Source organism: Neoarius graeffei, chromosome 5 (genome assembly GCF_027579695.1).
Source record: "Neoarius graeffei isolate fNeoGra1 chromosome 5, fNeoGra1.pri, whole genome shotgun sequence".
Taxonomy (NCBI): Eukaryota; Metazoa; Chordata; class Actinopteri; order Siluriformes; family Ariidae; genus Neoarius; species Neoarius graeffei.
Window position 1 is genome coordinate 31,970,481 of NC_083573.1, and position 22,954 is coordinate 31,993,434.

The 22,954-nt window shown below is 40.7% G+C and overlaps 1 protein-coding gene across 1 annotated transcript in view; it reads right to left on the reverse strand.

Moving 5' to 3' along the window:
• Nucleotides 1–572: 572 nt before the first annotated feature.
• si:ch73-22o12.1 (nectin-2) overlaps nucleotides 573–22,954 on the reverse strand; it is a 131,569-nt gene continuing 109,187 nt past the window's right edge. The window contains exons 7-10 of the mRNA XM_060921552.1: nucleotides 8,725–8,848; nucleotides 8,282–8,339; nucleotides 7,581–7,661; nucleotides 573–2,541 (exon numbers count right to left, since the gene is read on the reverse strand). Coding sequence (XP_060777535.1) covers nucleotides 2,356–2,541; nucleotides 7,581–7,661; nucleotides 8,282–8,339; nucleotides 8,725–8,848 — 449 coding nt within the window. The 3' untranslated portion in view covers nucleotides 573–2,355. The remainder of the gene's footprint in view (nucleotides 2,542–7,580; nucleotides 7,662–8,281; nucleotides 8,340–8,724; nucleotides 8,849–22,954) is intronic.

Sequence of the window (22,954 nt, forward strand, 5' to 3'; positions counted from 1 at the left end):
CACACCAAGCTGCTTACCTATTGCAGATTCAGTCTTCCCAGCCTGGTGCAGGTCTACAATTTTGTTTCTGGTGTCCTTTGACAGCTCTTTGGTCTTGGCCATAGTGGAGTTTGGAGTGTGACTGTTTGAGGTTGTGGACAGGTGTCTTTTATACTGATAACGAGTTCAAACAGGTGCCATTAATACAGGTAACGAGTGGAGGACAGAGGAGCCTCTTAAAGAAGTTGTTACAGGTCTGTGAGAGCCAGAAATCTTGCTTGTTTGTAGGTGACCAAATACTTATTTTACCGAGGAATTTACCAATTAATTCATTAAAAATCCTACAATGTGATTTCCTGGATTGTTTCCCCCCATTCTGTCTCTCATAGTTGAAGTGTACCTATGATGAAAATTACAGGCCTCTCTCATCTTTTTAAGTGGAAGAACTTGCACAATTGGTGGCTGACTAAATTCTTTTTTGCCCCACTGTAAGTTTCAGTTCCTATTTTTAAACCTGTATAGTCATAATTCGATTCTAATTCAGGCTCTAAATCTATATCTGGCTTAAGAAAGAAGGGAAAAAAGTGCCAATGTTTTGAACCAATCACCACCAATTTATTAAACTAATACTGTCGGATAGCGAGACAGATACACAGCATGTTTATAGTAATAAAGAGAATAGCAGCAGCGAGGAAAAAAAAAATGTTTCTCACAGTATAAAAGAATCATAACAGAAGACTGAAATCAGAAACCAATTTTGTGTCAACATAAATGGAAAGCCATTTTCAACAGTAGAATATGTAGAATTATAAAAGTCTATGGCCAAAATGCTTTAAAAAAAATAATCAACCCTGAACGAGTATTTAAAAAATGCTACAATCCCGCCCTCCTAATATAAACAAAATCAGTCACATTAATTCAGTGGCTCATTGATGCCAACAGTAGTGAAAATGAATACCTATAGTAGCAGAGAAAAGTTTGTACACCCCTAGTCATTAATAGGTTTTTCTGTATTTTGATTATTTTCTACATGGTAGAACAATACTGAATACATCAAAACTATGAAATAACATGGAACATATATGGAATTATGCATTTGAGACTATCAAACAGTAAATAAAAACACAGTAAATAGCCCTATTCCACAACTGTAGTCATCCATATGTCAAAAACCACTCAACTAAGTAAAGAGAAACGACATCCATCATTACTTTAAGATATGAAGTGACTTAATTAATAAAAATACAGAAAAACTACTGAATTGGAAGGTGTGCAAACTTTTGACTGGTACTGTACACATACAGTCACCTAAAGCCCAGGAAAGATGGTATTAAATTAAGCGATGCATTACAGTACACAGTCACTGCCTTGCATGAATATGAGCAGAGAAAGCTGATAAGCTTCAATTCAGTGTTATTTAGACATTATAACATTGCACACTATTGTTGTGTCCTGTCAGGGTGTTGTGATATTTTGCCATCATGTTCAGAACAAAAACATCTGCAATCTTTAAAGAAAAGGGAAAAAGAAAAGAAAGAAAAAGCACATGCAAGAAGTGAAATTAAGAAAATGGATATTTACGTGAGGATGCTTCTCAGAAGGCAAAAAAAAAAAAAAAAGGTAGTTCAGGAACGTTTGACCTGTTTTGTTTAAATGACTCCTAATGTATTTGTTTAAAAAAAAAGTAAATGATCTTTAGAAAATCAGATTAATATATATATTTGTTGACTTGTGATTAGTCACTAACACTAGACAGTGACATGAGGCAACAGCTACTGTTGTCACTCAGTACACATTATCCAGATATGTTTATATTCTGATGGTTAATCCAATATAATTTGGGGCATTTTTGGTAATATCGTAAAAGCCCATGAAAAGATAAAATGGGGTTAATTAAAAATAATCACGTGTTAAACATTGTTGAATGGGAATTTAATAAAGGAAGTGGGGATGCGAGAGTAAAGAACTGAAGGATGTCAAACAACCTGAGGATTGAAATTTGAAAGGAATTGAATTCTTTGCCTTATTTGGATTTCTCCATATTTTTACTGACAATTTCGTCAGTTGGCATTCACCGTCTCATATCGCTGTTTGTGTTACACAAATACATCACAGATTAAAGTTGGACCGATGCTTTAATGCAAACTTAATCTCTCTCTCTCTCTCTCTCTCTCTCTCTCTCTCTAAAAAAACACACACACAAAAAAATAAAAATAAAAATAGTGGCACAGCAGACTTTGGGTTCATTTTATCTTATCCTTGCCATTAAGAACTTTTAAAAAGTTCTACAGAACCAAAAGACAACTTTACATCTAAAATCACAAGGGTAACTCACCCCTCCCTCCCTCGCTAATGTATAGGACTATATAATCTATCCTACACAGTCACAGCAGCGGACATAAAACTGTCATCCCTAGATAAGGTTGAGGGGTTTTGTGGCTGTTCGTTAGCATCCATCTCTCTGAGCTCATAATACGGGGGGAGCATCTCGTCGTCCTCCAATCCAGAGCTTGGTGGCTTTGGCTCATTGCCGCCATCATCATCATGGTACGAGTCCAGATCCTGTGAGAGACAAAAGCAAGGATGATATCATTTAGCACGTGTAACACTGACACAGGAGCAGCTCATGACGACATACAGTATTGCGCAAGTCTTCGGCACCTTTTTATTAATCCAAACTTTATTATAGATTTCTAGTTTATGACTTCTACATTATCGAGTCAGTTCAAAAACATTTTAGAGTCCGAACGTTTGTTTTCCAGCACAAAATTAAATGTAAAAGGGAAAAGAAAAAAAAAAAAACTTTCTATCCGAGCAGCATATTACATAAGAGACAAGTTTTCAGATTAAAAGAGAAAACATCCTGAAGGCTGCTGGGTTTTGGTGCAAAATTAAGAAGCAAGTGTGACCGTCAAAGTGTCTAGAAGAACTGTGGCTGGTTCTGTAAGATGCTCAGTAAAACCTACAGCTCGTTTCCGCATACGACTGCACTCACTCTACCCAAGACTTTTTTTTTTTTAAAGTAAAGGGTCGTCTCACACCAAATATTGACTTTGTTTCATTTATTATGGCTTACTGCTTACTGTTTAATGTTGAAACATTTCATTTCATTATTTTTAAGCCATTTTTTGGTCGACAGCATTTCTTTACATCTGCCCAAGACTTCTGCACAGGACTGTACAAAGCCTCCAACAAAATTAAGTCAATACGTAGCACACTTATGATTTATGTGACAGGCTACTACTCTCATATCTCATCATCTCTGGCCGCTTTATCCTGTTCTACAGGGTCGCAGGCAAGCCGGAGCCTATCCCAGCTGACTACGGGCGAAAGGCGGGGTACACCCTGGACAAGTCGCCAGGTCATCACAGGGCTGACACATAGACACACACAACCATTCACACTCACATTCACACCTACGGTCAATTTAGAGTCACCAGTTAACCTAACCTGCATGTCTTTGGACTGTGGGGGAAACCGGAGCACCCGGAGGAAACCCACGCGGACACGGGGAGAACATGCAAAGTCTGCACAGAAAGGCCCTCGCCGGCCACGGGGCTCAAACCCTGACCTTCTTGCTGTGAGGCGACAGCGCTAACCACTACACCACCGTGCCGCCCTGCTACTACTGTATCTAGTGAATTTTTAGAATAACCCCATAACAGGCAGTCAAGCGTTTACAAGACCTAAACAAACTAACTAGAGGACCTGGTCGAAAAGCCAGCGTTTTCTTCTGTCACTGTTTAATTGAAGAATCCGTCACTCCACATATTTAAAAAAAAAAAAAAACACTTTCTAGTTTGAAATGTTACTACACTAGTGTGGTAGTGTTAGCGACATCATCAGCAATGACATTTGATACTTTTCAGGAAGATAACTTTTGACTTAAAAGATGAAAGCTTGTCAGATGAAGGTGAAAAGGAAGTAGGGACGCCAATTTTAACAGAAGCACCTTTAACAGGAATATGCAAATCAACACGTGCGAACTAGCCAGATAGCGGACATGCTATAAAGTGAGGGTGGCTCCATTTGTGGTAGTGAAGCAAAAATAAAAAGAACGTTTAGCCATATTGAGTCCAAAATGCCACTTACTGTACAGCTGTTGTAGAAAAGCAATATCACACTCGAGGTTATGCTGTTGTATTGAATGCTGATATTCATCATCACAGTATAACAGCACTCCCTCTGGTGTGATATTGCTTAAATAAGCAGTTGGTGCAATAATGATAGATTTCTAATTATAGGTTTGTAGCCCTTTCTAATCAGATTGCAATTCCAATTAATAAACTAGACTTTTATAGAGCGAGCATGGCACAGTGAGTCCTGCCCCAGTAGGTCTCTTCTTTGGCTTGTTTCAATGACTCTTCTGACCACTAGGTCCAGTTAATAAGAGTGCTCCGAGAGCTGGTAACTCTGCCATAACTCTGGTAAAATGCGACTGAATTGAATAAAATTACAATATGCATATTACTGACATATAACAAAATCCTGTCAAATTTCATGAAATTCCTCCAAAAATTGTGAGAGGAGTTAATTTCAGAAGGTGAGTACGCTTCCCAGGATGGACGGATATCGCCACGACATAATCCCCCTTCGAGCCTTTCGGCCAGTGGGGGATAAAAATTGTGAAGGAAGTTGATTTCAGAAAGCAAGCACACCTTGATGAAATTGCCAAAGTACAAGTTTGTTAATAATGAAGGGCAGAACTCTGGGAAAATCTGCCCAAATTAAACGAAATTTCAATCTGCGTATAACTGTTATATAACAAAGCCTTTTGCCAAGTTTGGTGAAATTCCACCACTAATTGTGAGAGGAGTTGATTTCAGAAGAATGTACACCCTCATGAAATTGTCAAAGTACAAGTTATTTAATCAAGGGTCAAAACTCTGGGAAAATTTTCACAAACAAAATTAAATCGCAATCTGCGCGTTCCCATCATATAACGAGGCCTTTTGCCAAGCTTCGAGAAATTTGTCCAAAATTGTGAGAGGAGTTGATGTCAGAAGGCGAGCACACCTTCATGAAATTGTCAAAGTACAACAAGGCTGTTAGTCAAGGGCTACAACTCTGGTAAAATGCGACCGAATTGAACGAAATTACAATATGCGTACTGCCGACATAATGCCTCTTGCCAAGTTTGGTGAAATTCCTTCACAAATTGTGAGAGGAGTTGATTTCAGACAGAAAAAACACTCATGAAATTGTCAAAGTATAATTTTGTTAATCAAGGGCTGTAACTCTGGTAAAATGTGACCCAATTTAACGAAATTACAATATGCGTATTACTGACATATAACAGAATCCTGCAAGTTTCGTGAAATTCTTCCAAAAAAGAAAAGAAACCTTTATTCATCACATGCACACTTCAAGCACAGTGAAATTCATCCTCTGCATTTAACCCATATGAAGCAGTGAACACACGCACACACTCCGAGCAGTAGGCAGCCACACTACAGCGCCCGGGGAGCAGTCAGAGGTTCGGTACCTTGCTCAAGGGCACCTCGGCCCAAGGCAACCTAACTGCATGTCTTTGGATTGTGGGGGAAACCGGAGCACCCAGAGGAAACCCACGCGGACACAGGGAGAACATGCAAACTCCATACAGAAAGGCCCTCGCCGGCCGCTGGGTTTGAACCCGGAACCTTCTTGCTGTGAGGCGACCATGCTAACCACTACACCACCGTGCCACCCAAAATTGTAAGAGGAGTTGATTTCAGAAAGTGAGCACCCTTCCCGGGACGGACGGACATCGCCACGACATAATCCCCCGTTTGGCCTTTCGGCCAGCGGAGAATAAAAACTCTATGGAGCTAAACGGGGCAGTGGAGTGTGCTGAATTAGATCTGTGTAGCATGTAGAAAGGCGATCAAATCAGTGCAACACTGGCTTAGATCTACCAAATAGCCATGTTTTTACATCGTTGGTCACTCAAAACAGCTCTTTAGTATTTAAACCAGGGGTCTTCAGAAAGCACCAGTGTGGCTGCAGGCTTTCCTTCCAACCAAACAGGAATCAGACCCGATTTCACCTGCTTAATCAGATCATCTTGGTCTCCAACCAACTCTCAGGTGCCTTCAGGTTGGCTGCAACTAAAGCCCGCAACCACCCCGGGCCTTTCTGAATAAGGCTGAAGACTCCTACTTTAAACAAAATAAAATTTAAGATGCAAATGAGGACTTTATGAAGATTAAAAGTTGTGGAATATCGGGAATTATTATACATACAGGACACTTTTTCCATGGAACTAAAACGTATTCTATTCCCTTCTAGCGGGTTTATTGATAGCATGCAATATTGTTATCATATTGCTTATCCTCCGTGTATTACGCCACTCTCCCCAATGGAGAAAAACCATGCAATATTGTTACAATATTGCACGCTGTCAAGACAACACGACGTCACACATCAGAGCTGATGCAAAGATCCAATGACAAAACTTTTCTGCTGCGCATCCACACAATCATTTCTTTGTTGGCCGGGAAAGACAGAAGACGAGGCTGATTCAGTGCTCGGTTTAAGCACTAAATAAATAAACTGAAACTAAAAGACTCGCTGAACACCCGAAAGGCTACTAAAACGTCATTAGATATTCTTTACGCATATTTACAAGAGAAAAACATACCAATGGACATCGAAAAACTGGAAAAGAGACACGTCGGAAATGTAAGACTTCCACGCTAGTGAGTGACTGACAGTTTGTAAACAAACATGGCTGTGAGGTTTGCGTCGTTAAAAGCAGAAGATTTTGAGAGAATTTTGGCTGCCAGGTGCCTCCGTTGTGTGTAGCTGTTGATGTTGATTTTAAAAGTAACTAAGTAAATTACACAGGGATAATAACAATAATGATATTCGGCTTGAATGCACTAGCATTGGCCTGCGCCAACACTACACCGGCTAGAAGCTAACTGGACTGCCACGCTAACGGCACCGAGTCGCGGGTAAGCTCGCATTGGCCTTCGAGAATGCTGATATGAAGTGTGTATGGATAATAATAATATTGGCTGGCTTTTTTTGTGGTCTATTTGATATATTCCATTCAGCTACTCATCTTTGACTTGTTCAAGATCATGCTAGCTGAATGGAATATATTTGAGATACCACTCAACACCAGACAATATTATTTAAATATACGACAAGCCAGGGGCGGCACGGTGGTATAGTGGTTAGCACTGTCGCCTCACAGCAAGAAGGTCCGGGTTCGAGCCCCGTGGCCGGCGAGGGCCTTTCTGTGCGGAGTTTGCATGTTCTCCCCGTGTCCGCGTGGGTTTCCTCCGGGTGCTCCGGTTTCCCCCACAGTCCAAAGACATGCAGGTTAGGTTAACTGGTGACTCTAAATTGACCGTAGGTGTGAATGGTTGTCTGTGTCTATGTGTCAGCCCTGTGATGACCTGGCGACTTGTCCAGGGTGTACCCCGCCTTTCGCCCGTAGTCAGCTGGGATAGGCTCCAGCTTGCCTGCAACCCTGTAGAACAGGATAAAGCGGCTAGAGATAATGAGATGAGATGAGACGACAAGCCAAATTAAGTGATGTGTTCAGAAGTGTGTGTGTGTAGGAGGAGTGTCAGTCAGTGTGGATTACAGATAGAAGTGGAGCTTCTTACCGTCACTGGTTCTGCTCTGTGTGTCTCGTAGTACTCAAGTGGAACGTTGCTGTTGACGTTGCTGTTGGGTGGCTGCACAGCCTACATCACACACACCAAAGTCACTTAACCATGGAATTTATTTATAACTAGCTTTATTCAGCTCAGCTAAAAGATGACCAAACATTATCATGTGTCCAGCTTCAGCAGTGGAAGCCAGCACTGTAGTAACCACAGTAATCCACAAGGTGGTGCTACAGCACTGTACAGGAAACCCATTTCACACAACTACAAATGTCCCTTCTTTCTGCTTATTCTCCATTCTGATCCTTTCATCTCTTTTCTGGGAAAAAAAAAAGCGCCACTGTTGCAAAATGAACTCGTTCGTAGAGGACTGCTCGTGTGCACAACTCCGTGACCAGTGAGCTATTTTCAGACAACATGCAAATATACATTAATACATTTGTAAGCTTGCGTCTACGGTATGTAAAACCCTGCAATACTCCATCATCTATTAGATGTTTGGTTTTCTTTTTGTTTTTTTAAATAACGTAACAGAGCTGCTGTTTTTTCTTTAATCTGTCCACAGACTGTAGATGCACAGAAGATAACGGCTGCCTTGACTGAGGAAAGTGTTCACATTGAAGCATTTCTATATAAAGCAGCAGGAACCTGGATTACATCACCATCATCATTAGAGCTAAAGTCTGAATCTGACTTACATTGTAGGAGATCTTGGGGTGCTTCTTTGGAGGAGGAGGCTTGTGAGACGGAGGACCACTGTAACACACACACAGGATTTAAGACAGGATGTAGAAGACGGTTTAGTGGAAAAGTGAATCTCATCTGTAATAAAAGCTGATATGCTCGATCTTTGAGATGCGACTGAAACCTAAACAACTCTACTACTGTGAGAAGAGTGATGTCCTGATGTTATTGATACAAACCAGATTCTGGAAAGCCAATTTTTTTTTTCCCCTCCTTCCCTCCCCTGACACACTATTCAGCCTATGAAATGCTTGCTAATACAGAAGATGAGCTGTAGCAGGAGTGTTAAATGAGGCAGAATTGTAAACTCTACAATGCCTGAACCCTTCAGGACTGGAGCCCAGCATTGTGCTTAACTAACAGATGGAAAGGAGAAAGGCGAGACGGAGGGACTGACTCGTTGCTGCGATGCTTGCGAACCATGAAAACAATGGTGATGATGAGGGCGATGAAGAGGATGATTCCAATAATGGCTCCGATTATGCTGCCTGTAGCAGGCCCCTTCTCTATCAGCGGTGACGCTAAAAAGGAGAGAGAGAGAACACAAAATCATTCCTGCATCAGTCACATGAACACTGAAACAGTCAACAATGAAGTTCAGTATCTTCACCAAAGCTAAAGCCTAGGTCACAACCGGACGTACGATTTTTTTTAGCCGTGCGATTTTTGGCGTTTCCCAAATCGCTGCGGTTTTTTTGTTCATGGAGAAAGACGCGCGTTGGCCGCAAGTTTGTCTTGCAACCTGAAAAAAACGTAAGCGCCCGTAGAGTTTGTTTGACATGACAAAGAACCTCTGCGGCTGGTCTACGGCTCGTAAATCAGCACGTCACACGCGCGCCCTCCGTGCGTTTCTTGCACGTAGACCGGCCGTAGGAGCACGTACGGCCGGTTCTGAGCGAGGCTTAATAGGACACGTGAAGCTCCAACAGTGAGGAATGCAAGTCTAGACCTTCTGACAGATCCTGTGAGTTTAATATCTCCAACATCTTTCTTTGAAATAATTGAAAGGCTTAAATTACTTTCATTTTAACCCCCCAACTTGTTATATTCCACTTAGCCCAGCATTTCTCAACTAGTGGGCCGCAAATTTTTTGTTTAAGTTGAAGTTTTTTTTTTTAACTCGTAATAGGGTACAATCGCTGGGTTGTATCCGATGTCACATCCGCCTCATTAAGTTACAGTCACACTCCAGCTCGCGATGGGTTATCAATGAAAATGAGGTATTTTGATGGCGATATACACATGAGCTAAAAGTTGTGGTCACACAGCACGCGAATGCTTGACTCTCGCGTCTTTGCGCGTGCTTGGGACCCAGTCATTATGGGAAACATCTGATACTGATTTGAGCGCAATAAGCACGCACAGATATGGAAGCTGTTTTCACAGAGACTTTGCGAAGTATTATCATCACTGTCCTGTTTGTTTCTCGCAATGTTTATAACGCTGTTCAAATACTCTGCTTTGCTTTCATTTGTGTTTTGTTTTTCTAAAGATCACGCCTGCTAATAAACACTCTTCCTGCACTTCGATCCATCTACTGCCGTCTATATCTTATAGCAGGGGTCTTCAATCCTATCCACAAAGGGCCAGTGTGGCTGCAGGCTTTCATTCCAACCAAGCAGGAGCTACACCTGATTTCACTTGTTTAATCATTTCACCCTCGTCTCCAGTCAACAATCAAGTGAGCCTCCAATTTGGCTGTAATGAAAGCCTGCAGCTACACCGGCCCTTTACGGATAGGATTGAAGACCCCTGTCTTATAGCGTCCTGATCCCCAGATCTGTAACCCAGCCACATATAAAAAGTTGTACGCCTCCATGCTCTTACAGGTTTTCATCTGTGTATCCGTGTAGAACGATGTCTGCAGCACCAGGGAGTTTGAGATGTCGGGGAACTCAACAGATGGATAATTTTCCAACTCGCAGGAAAAATCCTTCTTTGTTAGCATGTAAGGATCTAATCCCATTGAGTGGTTTCTATATCCACTTCTTTTGAGTGTACTTCTTGGTTTTAATAACTTGTTTGCTGTGCACAAACATGGCAATAAGTTCTTGTGTTAATGGACCAGACTCCACTTTTGGATCATTAATCCCTTTTGAGTGAGAATGCCCTGCATGCATGGGTTTGGCTTCTGGCACATCCATACAGTTTTAAATACAATAGCTACAATTAAAAAGAGTTTGTTTTTACTGTTTAATTCCTGGGCTCCCATCTGTAATATGGAGTGATGTCGCATCCCATTAAATGCACTTTACCGGTACAATATATTATTAGATTCTAATAGAATAGATGAGCCAAAATAATTGGGGATATTTATATATATATATATATATATATATATATATATATATATATATATATATATATATATTTTTTTTTTTTTTAACTGGTCCCCGACTCGTTACAAGTGTGAACAGGTGGGCTTCGAAGCAGAAAAGGTTGAGAACCCCTGCATTAACCAATGACCAAAGTCTTCAAAATGTAAGCCATCAGTTTAAAGGAAACATGTACAAAAGTCTCCACTTACCCCAAAATGCACTTGATTAAAAATGCCTGGGTGTTTATAGGCTATTTATTACACGTCCTGATTAACTGAAGGAAGCCATGGCGTAATGGTTAGGGAAGCAGCTTTGGGACCAGAAGGTCACTGGTTCAATTCCCTAGACCAGCAGGAATGGCTGAAGTGCCCTTGAGCAAGGCAACTAACCCCTGACTGCTCCCCAGGCTGCTCTGGGTATGTTGCTCTGGATAAGAGCGTCTGCTAAATACCTGTAATGTAATTTAACTCCATATGGAGCAAGTTGGTAGAAATGGGATACTTCAAACAATACATTGAAATAGTTATTTTTTTTTAATTTTGTACTAGTATACATTGAAAACTTGGGAAAAATAAGTGCATTCTGTAGCTGAGAGAATCCAGAAGCCTAGAATAGATACTAGCAGAACATTTTTTCAAGATGGAGTAACTTAGCACTGGTAATGAAGTAACGGAGCCAGATGCAGAATATCACCACCCCCCCAAAAAAAGGCCAGTGACTATACTTGTGAACATCCTCATAAATAATTATTAGGTACATTTTTTCCATGTATGTAGAGCTATAATTTGGCGTAAGCAGTTGAATGTGTGTGTGTACTTGGAAATGATGTCATGACAACCCTCTGGAATGCTAAAAACCACTATGTTTTGGAGGCGGAGCTTTGTATACAAGGGCAGGATTGGAGAATGGAGGGGTTGGAAGATGGTCCCTGAAAGAGAAGTCATTTCCATTTATTTATTTATTTATCTATCTATCTCCACCCTTAAAGACCTAATCTTGCTCTTTTTTTTTTTTTTTGGCACATCCCACTTAATGCATTTTTAAGCATTTAAGAAATGAACCAGTGTAATCAATTACTTAGTAATCCACAAGGTGGTGCTATACTGATGGAGCCATTTCGCAGAACTACAGTGACCTGTACAGTGACGTGTAGCACTGTGTTCTTGAATAAATGCTTCCTGATTTCAGTCTATTTGAAAATTTAAAGTTTTTTGGCAAATGCATTTTGAAGTGTGAAATGTTTGGTGCTGAAGCTGAGGTCATGGAAGGGCCAGAGCAGGAAAGATCCGACAATGTGGAAACTATGTACTGATTGCTTCCTCTCTCCCTGCCACCTTGCTTCGAGTGATTTTACTGTGTGAACTCGTTGTTGCGTCAGCTATGTCGCTTCAGACGTGTGTCGCCTCGCTGCTACAGGAGACAAAGAGATGGAGAGCGCGAGAGTTGCAACGGATACGTGGCCAACCAGAAATACCTGCTTCCAACGACAAAACAGTATGACGACAGCGAAGTGATGGGAGCGAAACGAAACAAAAGAGAGGCTCGGAAATCCACCGGATGTTCTGGTAGAAAAGAAAGACCCTGAACACAATGGCATGAAGTGTAACAGATGACTGAATTCACCCTTTTTCCTTTCACATAACTACCCATGAGCTAGCTAGATATCCATCTTTATCTCTCTCTCTTTCTCTCTCTCACACACAACCCACACGGTTGTCACATCTCGGTGCTGTCAATCACACATCGGTCTACTGCGTATCGTGTCTCGACCCGTCAATCTCCCAGAACCCCCTCTAGCATTCCTCTCTGTCTATCCCTGTGCCTCTCTCCTACTGAGGACAGCCCACACTGCCACACACACTCAAAGCAAACAGTACAACATGAACGCGTGCGCGCAGAAGCATGTGAGAGAGAATGCAAGGCATGTATGGAAAGTGAAGGTCACTGGAGATAAAGGTGGAATGGAGAGTGTGTGAGAGAATTAAAAAAGCCGTCGAAAAATTCAATACATTCTGTACAAATTTCCATCATCAAAACAGCATCTTAAACATCCACATTGAAGCACTCGTGTCTGTGAATGAATGTTCTATTCATCGCAAGCATGTGATCTCCTGAGATTTTCATACAGAGTCTCTAGACTTTACACTGAATGGTTTGAAGAAAAAAAAAAAAAAAACACATTCGGTGTGCAACAGTTCAATGGGGAGAAACACCTTCTTAATAAGAGAAGCCAAAGGAGAACGGATCAGGGGTGGGTTTCCAAAAAGCATCACAGTGCAAAGATCATCGTTAAATGGTAGAGCGAGCAGCACAATGAACACCCTCTCTCTCCTAGTTAAGATGCTCTTAGCGTTTAAGAGGCTTTTGGGAAACCCACCGCAGACTGGTCTGAGCTGACAGGAAAGCTACCTCAAATAATCCACTCTTTACAACTGTGGTGAGCAGAAAAGCATCTCAAAATGAACAACGCATCAAAGCTTGAGGTAAATGGGTTACAACAGCAGAAGACCTTCATCAGGGTCCACTTCTGTCAGCCAAGAGCAGGAATCTGAGACCATCATGGACACACTCATCAAAACTGGAATGATGAAACTTGCAAGAAGAAGAAAAAAACAACAACATTGACTGGTATATGTACAAGAAATCCGTTTGATTCAGGATAAGGAACAAAAAGTGAAAAACAGATTAAAAAAAGCATACGTTTTTGATTGTGATTGAAAAAAGTGGAGATCAATTTCCTGCCGGCTCTCGTGTTGCTGGTTTCGGATCCCCGCCATATACACACACCCCTTTTTCTTAAGTTCTCTTCCTTTTCTCATTGACCGGAATAACATCCCTAAAGACTGAACCATCTTCACTCATCTTCACTTCAGGTCTTGTGATCACCGCTTTCCAGATTCAAATCGATGTTTCAGACTGCTTAAGGGACATTCCACCGAATGGGTGCCATTTGCTTGTTGTACCACTCCCACCTTTTGGTGACTGACCCCTTGAAAATGGTTCCTCCAGGAACGATGACGTTTCAGTTGTCAAGACAACAGAAAAACTAAAATACAAGAGCATTTTGTTTTGTGCACAAGAGCATTGTGACATATCTTTCTGTTTTTGTATTTTAGTTTTTCCGTTGTCTTGACAACTGAAACGTCATCGTTCCTGGAGGAACCATTTTCAAGGGGTCAGTCACCAAAGGGTTTAAACTTAATTTGTTATATCTTTTCAACACTGATTATAACAACACACATATTTAACTATTCAAAATGTGTATTGGTCAACCTCAGGCTCCGTTATTTATTTATTTTTTTACAAGATTTGGAAGTCAAAGATGGCTGCATACTCTTTATAGGAGTAACAGGACTGAAAGTAACAGGACTGAGTTTTTAGCCTAAGATTAGCTAATACATGGAATTAAGCCACATGGCACCATCACTAATAGCATGACCACACTTGGCACATTCTAGTGATTTACCAAAAATCTGTATTTTTAAAATAAACAAATATCATCTAAGAAATCATTTAAGTAACAGGACAGTATGTTGACATTGACCTTATCAGTCAAAGTTAAAAAATCATCAAATATACAGAAAGGTAAATGAGAGAACTAACTTTTGGTCTTCCCATGGCCTTCAGAAGACACAACTGATGTAACTTCCTGTTGAGCATGTGATTTATGGAATGATCCAAATTTGTCAGATGGGGAATATGTTTGGGTAACAGGACTGAGTGAAAACCCAGGGACACGAGGAAAATGTGTATTTTAACTAAGATATTGTGGATTTCTTATGAAAAAAATATATATTTAAAAACCATGGATAGGATATGGAGTCACACAACAGTGCAAAAGAAACACTGTTTCTGAAGGATTTTAATCATAATATTTCGTACAGTAGTTAAGTATAAAGTTAGAGTGCGGGGACAGGTAACATATGCTATTTTTCAGTGTTTTAGGTAGTTTTTATTAATCCTTACAATTATATATCTTAAATTTGAAATTACCAACCCTTAGCAGCAAATGTTAATCAAATGAGAACCTTTTTACAGAATCTTGATCTGCCATCTATTGGGAAACATCAGAATGACCTACTCACTAAACCATTTACAGTGTTGGAAATAGAGAATGCAATAAACAGATTAAAGTCAAACAAATCCCCAGGTAGCGATGGTCTACCCTCAGAATGGTACAAAATATTTAAGGAACAACTTGTACCATTACTTTTGTCATCTTTTAACCATTCACTTGAGAAAGGCAAAATACCCCCTTCATGGAAAGAAGCAGTGATATCAGTTATCCCCAAGGGGAATAACAACGAGACATGCTCAGGTTATAGACCTATATCGATTCTCAACGTAGATTATAAAATATACACTTCTATTATTGCTAAAAGATTTGACCAATTCATGAAAGACATTATTGACGAAGATCAGACAGGTTTCATTAAGGGCCGTCAAACACATGACAATATAAGAAGAACTCTTCATGTTCTAGAACATGTTAAACAAAACAATATCAGTGCTGCATTTATAAGCCTTGATGCCGAAAAGGCTTTTGACTGTGTCAGCTGGGTTTTCCTTTATGAGGTTCTTAAAAAGTTTGGACTGAACACAAAGGCAATTGAGTGTATTAAGACACTCTATCAAAACCCAACTGCAAGAATCAAAATCAATGGCAGCTTGACAGAGACCATACAACTAGAACGATCAACCAGACAGGGCTGTTGCCTCTCTCCAACCCTGTTTGCAATCTTTATAGAACCACTGGCGCAAACAGTTAGACAGAGTAAGGAGCTTAAGGGCATCAGAATAGATGGAGAAGAACACATTATCGGCCTCTTTGCTGATGATGTGATCTGTTATCTAGAAGAACCGGATGTATGTCTCCCTAAACTGATTAGTCAACTGGAGGTCTATGGTTTTTATTCTGGATATAAATTGAATTTGACCAAAACACAAGTTTTAACATTCAATTACTCTCCAACCAAAGATATACAAGAAAAATTCAAATTTAACTGGAAATCAACAACAATGAAGTACCTTGGGGTAACTATAACAAAAACAACAGAAAGCCTATATGGCTCAAATTATGACAAAATAGATAAAAGTATCAAAAAAGACATAGACAGATGGACCGTCCTGTCTCTGGACTTCAGTTCACGAATAGCGACAATAAAAATGAATGTCCTTCCACGCCTGCTCTATCTTTTCCAGGCTTTACCTGTGGAAATTCCAGAGAAGCAATTTAGAGCATGGGACAAAACCATATCCAGATTTATTTGGAATGGACAAAGACCGAGAATTAAATTTGTGACTTTACAGTTGGAAAAACAAAAAGGAGGAATGGCATTGCCCAACCTCAAGGAGTATTTCCATGCAGCGCAAATCAAACACATAGTCTGCTGGTGTGATAAATCCTATGAAGCCAAATGGAAGAACCTAGAGCAGTTTGCGCAAAAGAGGGAAATCTCAAGTCTTATTGGCGATGCTGATGAAGCCAAAGACTTTTATAACCACATGGGCACCATCACCAAATTTACACTTAAAGTGTGGTATGACATCACACGTAAACATAAATTAGAGTCAGATACCAGGATGCTTAGATGGCCAGTATATGATAAATGTTTCATTCCAAATACCCAAGATCAGAGATTCAAACATTGGGCCTCATGTGGAATAACAGCTCTGTGTACTGTAATTAAAGAGGGGAGAATTTTGAGCTTTCAAGACTTGAAGGAAAGGTTCTCATTGGACAACCAAGATTATTTTAGATATTTACAGCTTAGAACCTACTACAATAAGGAGGTTAAACCAAACATAAATGTGGACAAAAATAGGGTAATCAAAACTGTAATAGGGGCATATAGCTTCAAGAGTAAAAGAATAATATCTGTGCTATATAAACAACTAATGGAGAGCAAAGGAAACACCACATATGTGAAACATAAATGGGAAAAAGAGTTAAATGTGGATATTTCTGAGGATGATTGGGTACAGATTTGGAGAACCCAGCACTCTACTGCGTCGTCTTGTACATGGAGAGAACATTGCTGGAAGAATGTAATACGATTTTTTATTACCCCTCAACTTAGAAGTAAGTACACATTTGTTTCCCAACCCTGTTGGAGAAAATGTGGTGAGATGAATGTGAATCATGCACATGTATTCTGGCTTTGCCCTAATATTGTTCAGTTTTGGGATGAAGTACATTCTGTTATTGTTTCGGTCTTGGGTTATCAAATACCCAAGACTTCCACAGTATTATATCTTGGTAACTTGGGAGGAAACATTGTGGTTAAGCCAGACAGATATATATTCAAAATCTTGATTGCAGCCAGCAAAAAGGCCATAACGAAAAAATGGTATAAGCCAGAACCACCAGACAGGGATGACTGGTTGAAACTTGTGAAAGAGATGTACATAATGGAGGACTTGACACATAGGATAAGACTGCAAGTTGACACATTCGTAGAAAAATGGATGAAATGGAATGTATACATATCAATGACAGAATGACTGAAATTATACTATATTGAATACTTCAGAAACATGCCCATCCAGATTGTACCGTGTATATATATATATATATATATATTTTTTTTTTTTTTTTTTTTTGTTGGTTTGTTCGTTTTGTTTTGATGTGTTTCTGTAATGGTAACTGATGGCAATTATTGTTTTTTCTTTACCTAAGTGTACCACTAAAAATATAAAAATAAAGTGTTAAAAAAAAAATTTGAAATTACATCAATGTGCAGGACATTCTGCATAATAAGGAAATGTATTTTAAAGTACATTTTTATGTGCATTTATACATATAATTTTCTAGGGACGGAAATGGCACCGATTCGGTGGAATGGCTCTTAAGCGTTTGAGCCCTTTTAAACTTCTCATCTTAAATGAAACTTAAAGTAAACAAAATGCTGGCTTTTAAGCCATTACACACAACACGTGAGTCACATTCAAATAAAGGAAGTAGAGCACGTCAATGGGGATGCAAAATGTGGAGCTTGCTAATAAAGAGCGCTCCAATTGCTGACTCAACTGCTGCAATGTTTAGACTGTGCGTGATGAGTTTTCAGTATATATATATGAGAGAAGAGCGAGAGAAAGAAATGCTTCACTGTATAATATTACATTCTCCACACGTCACATGAGATTCATATTGTTTTCTTCATAACCCATGTGCATGTGTACTTGCTACATATTGAGGACCGGAACAATTTTCATCTCATCTCATTATCTCTAGCCGCTTTATCCTGTTCTACAGGGTCGCAGGCAAGCTGGAGCCTATCCCAGCTGACTACAGGCGAAAGGCGGGGTACACCCTGGACAAGTCGCCAGGTCATCACAGGGCTGACACATAGACACAGACAACCATTCACACTCACATTTCACACCTACGGTCAATTTAGAGTCACCAGTTAACCTAACCTGCATGTCTTTGGACTGTGGGGGAAACCGGAGCACCCGGAGGAAACCCACGTGGACACGGGGAGAACATGCAAACTCCACACAGAAAGGCCCTCGCCGGCCACGGGGCTCAAACCCGGATCTTCTTGCTGTGAGGCAACAGCGCTAACCACTACACCACTGTGCTGCCCTATTTCTGTAATATCTCACAAAATAAACATACATCACAATGACCAAATTTCAGAGCGAACTAAATTTCACTGATTTGATGAAATTGAAAGGCCGTCTAGCTTTAAGGTTTGGCTAAGGGGCTTGGGAATGCATTGTCAATGAGTGTCCCCATAAAGATAGGTGTGTGTGTGTGTGTATGATTCTTTCCACTGGCTGTTGGTTTTATTCCCTGGATGAAGACTTATTTAACACCACTGTGAACTGAATGTATTCTTTCCTACTCGTTAAGCCCGTTTTGATGCAGTTGTATGGCAAATGAAATGAAATCGAATATAAAATGTGTGTGTTTTGTGTGTGGCCTTTGCGCTTCTAAGTGGAAAGATAAAGGCAGCACGCAGAGCAGCCAGTGCAGAGGCTGTAATTCAGTTAACAGGCCTGATTAACCCGAGTGTTTATTACTGATGAGAACAGCAGCACTGGAGTGTTGTTACAGACAGCGAGACATGTAGCACTACACTGGTAAACACTGTAATCAGGCCAGCATACAAAGCAAATAATAAATATGACTACAAGCAAGGTGCTTCATCAAAACCATGTGTGTGGACCCAGTCTGCCTGATCGAGGTTTAATGGAGTAAGATTACAAACGCGCTTTCTGTGCAAGTGGGAACTGACATGAGTGCCACTCTCTTAACAGAGACACAGAGAGAGAGAGAGAGAGAGAGAGAGAGAGAGAGAGAGAGAAAGAGAGAGAGACGCACACAGACTCTAAACATACATTCACTACCCTTTTTTTTCTTACTAATATCTGCATCACCACCAATAATCCCCCACTACATAAACACAGAAGACAGACAATACATAGATAAAGCAAATTACGACCGTTACCACAAATCGCCTTCATCAATCCACCTACAAGCATGTTTTCATTACCCCATTCCTACTCACAATGAAAACCATACTGTATATTTTCCGTTATTATACTGTAATGATGTTGTGTGGGAACAGGAGTAAAACAGCAAAATTAAAACGTTAATCTATCCGCTGTCGACCGAGTAACATTTACCGAAATCTTTTGTTACGGCTCCAGTGGGAACCGAAACCATCAGATCCGCGTGGTGTGGCCGGTTGCGACTTTGCTGGTGGTGACGTAAATGATGCAGCAACATTACAACAGAACTACTGATACTGCCTCAATGTAAACAAACTGGCAGCAATCTCAAAAAGAAAACACGGGCAGATATAAGCAAAAATGTGATAAACAGCCTTTGCTTGAACAAAACAAATGTTCAGAAACAGGAACACAAATCTCAACAGAGACGTGATGCAGATCGACTTGTGCCATGTTGCTAACTAGCTAAAGTCTCAGCTCGGGCTTTTCACAACAACAGACTTGTCGCCTCATACATCGCATATGGTTTTACACATCTCGCAGAGGTTCGCTCTTCGTAGCATTCCGTTAAATACATGTCAAGTACAACCCCGATTCCAAAAAAGTTGGGACAAAGTACAAATTGTAAATAAAAACGGAATGCAATAATTTACAAATCTCAAAAACTGATATTGTATTCACAATAGAACATAGACCACATCAAATGTCGAAAGTGAGACATTTTGAAATTTCATGCCAAATATTGGCTCATTTGAAATTTCATGACAGCAACACATCTCAAAAAAGTTGGGACAGGGGCAATAAGAGGCTGGAAAAGTTAAAGGTACAAAAAAGGAACAGCTGGAGGACCAAATTGCAACTCATTAGGTCAATTGGCAATAGGTCATTAACATGACTGGGTATAAAAAGAGCATCTTGGAGTGGCAGCGGCTCTCAGAAGCAAAGATGGGAAGAGGATCACCAATCCCCCTAATTCTGCACCGACAAATAGTGGAGCAATATCAGAAAGGAGTTCGACAGTGTAAAATTGCAAAGAGTTTGAACATATCATCATCTACAGTGTATAATATCATCAAAAGATTCAGAGAATCTGGAAGAATCTCTGTGCGTAAGGGTCAAGGCCGGAAAACCATACTGGGTGCCCGTGATCTTCGGGCCCTTAGACGGCACTGCATCACATACAGGCATGCTTCTGTATTGGAAATCACAAAATGGGCTCAGGAATATTTCCAGAGAACATTATCTGTGAACACAATTCATCGTGCCATCCGCTGTTGCCAGCTAAAACTCTATAGTTCAAAGAAGAAGCCGTATCTAAACATGATCCAGAAGCGCAGACGTCTTCTCTGGGCCAAGGCTCATTTAAAATGGACTGTGGCAAAGTGGAAAACTGTTCTGTGGTCAGACGAATCAAAATTTGAAGTTCTTTATGGAAATCAGGGACGTCGTGTCATTCGGACTAAAGAGGAGAAGGACGACCCAAGTTGTTATCAGCGCTCAGTTCAGAAGCCTGCATCTCTGATGGTATGGGGTTGCATTAGTGCGTGTGGCATGGGCAGCTTACACATCTGGAAAGACACCATCAATGCTGAAAGGTATATCCAGGTTCTAGAGCAACATATGCTCCCATCCAGACGACGTCTCTTTCAGGGAAGACCTTGCATTTTCCAACATGACAATGCCAAACCACATACTGCATCAATTACAGCATCATGGCTGCGTAGAAGAAGGGTCCGGGTACTGAACTGGCCAGCCTGCAGTCCAGATCTTTCACCCATAGAAAACATTTGGCGCATCATAAAACGGAAGATACGAAAAAAAGACCTAAGGCAGTTGAACAACTAGAATCCTACATTAGACAAGAATGGGTTAACATTCCTATCCCTAAACTTGAGCAACTTGTCTCCCTCAGTCCCCAGACGTTTACAGACTGTTGTAAAGAGAAAAGGGGATGTCTCACAGTGGGAAACATGGCCTTGTCCCAACTTTTTTGAGATGTGTTGTCATGAAATTTAAAATCACCTAATTTTTCTCTTTAAATGATACATTTTCTCAGTTTAAACATTTGATATGTCATCTATGTTCTATTCTGAATAAAATATGGACTTTTGAAACTTCCACATCATTGCATTCCGTTTTTATTTACAATTTGTACTTTGTCCCAACTTTTTTGGAATCGGGCTTGTAGGAATACACAATATTTTACTTTTTCGTTATGGAAGACTGCGTGGGAATGAAAATTTGTTTTCACCTCATACGATATTTAAATAATATTGGCTGGCATTGAGTGGTATATCAGATATATTCCATTCAGCTAGCATGATACTGAATGAATCGAAGACGAGTTCTGAATGGAATATATCCGATATACCATGAAAAAGCCCTTTTTTTTTTAATATACACATTCCTTTCAGGTGTTCAACACGTTTCTCTCTTTCAAAATTCTCTCAACATCTTCCGTATTTAACAAATCAAGCCTAGCGGCCACGTTCATTTGCAAACTGTCACAGTCGCTCGCTAGCGCGCAAGTTTTATGTCCCTGACGTGTAACATGTCTTGAAAACCATGCAATATTGTAAACCATATTCAACGCTCGTTCTCCATTGGGTAGAGCGACGTAATGCATGTAGGATAAGCGATATGCTAACAATATTGCAATCTCATCTCATTATCTGTAGCCGCTTTATCCTGTTCTACAGGGTCGCAGGCAAGCTGGAGCCTATCCCAGCTGACTATGGGCGAAAGGCGGGGTACACCCTGGACAAGTCGCCAGGTCATCACAGGGCCGACACAGACAACCATTCACACTCACATTCACACCTACGGTCAATTTAGAGTCACCAGTTAACCTAACCTGCATGTCTTTGGACTGTGGGGGAAACCGGAGCACCCGGAGGAAACCCACGCGGACACGGGGAGAACATGCAAACTCCACACAGAAAGGCCCTCGCCGGCCACGGGGCTCGAACCCGGACCTTCTTGCTGTGAGGCGACAGCGCTAACCACTACACCACCGTGCCACCCCAATATTGCATGCTATCGGACTAAATGAATGAAACCCGCTAGAAGGGAATAGAAGACGTTTTTATTCCATCGTAAAAATGTCCTGCATGTATAATAACGTGTGAAAGGTTGGTGAGATGAGAGGAAACCCACTGGGCGGATGCGTGTGTGAAACTTGGCACAGGCACGAGCTCAGGAGCTGTGCGGCAGAAGCACTATCCGTTGATGTTGGCCATTTATTTGTGTTGTTTTGCCTTTTTCAGTATACATATTTTTTTCTCCATTTTAGTTTTCCCATGTTCCCACACTCAGTCGCCTGAGCTTTGGCAGGAGAAAATACACCTGCTAATAAGACATGTCTTATATTGAACCGAGAGGTGGTGTGTATGCGAGAGAGAGAGAGAGCGCGAGAGAAACTGATGTGACTGGCAGTGAAAATTTAGCTACGAAACAAAAACACAAATTTTTTTCACCCCAGATGATATTGCATATCTGCTGTGTGACACATGGCATTAGTGTAACAGATGCAGCCATCCACAGCTCGCTCTCTCACTAAACTAACTCCCATTCAAACACTGAGAATATACACGTGAGCTATTATGATCAGACTGGCCCGATCAGTCTTCTGGAAAAAGCAGTCCGCGTGTGTGTGCACACGCACGTTACTTCATATATACACAGAGCATGTGAGTCGAGACCTAGACACAGACCATGCATTTCAACTGGCCGAGGATTAAACCAGCGTCAGCGACTCCGAGTCTCCTCCTGTGTATCTGTGTTTGTGTGTGTATGTGCGCATCTCCAGGGAACAGCATGGTCTCCGCCAGCTCACATTAAAGCATGAAA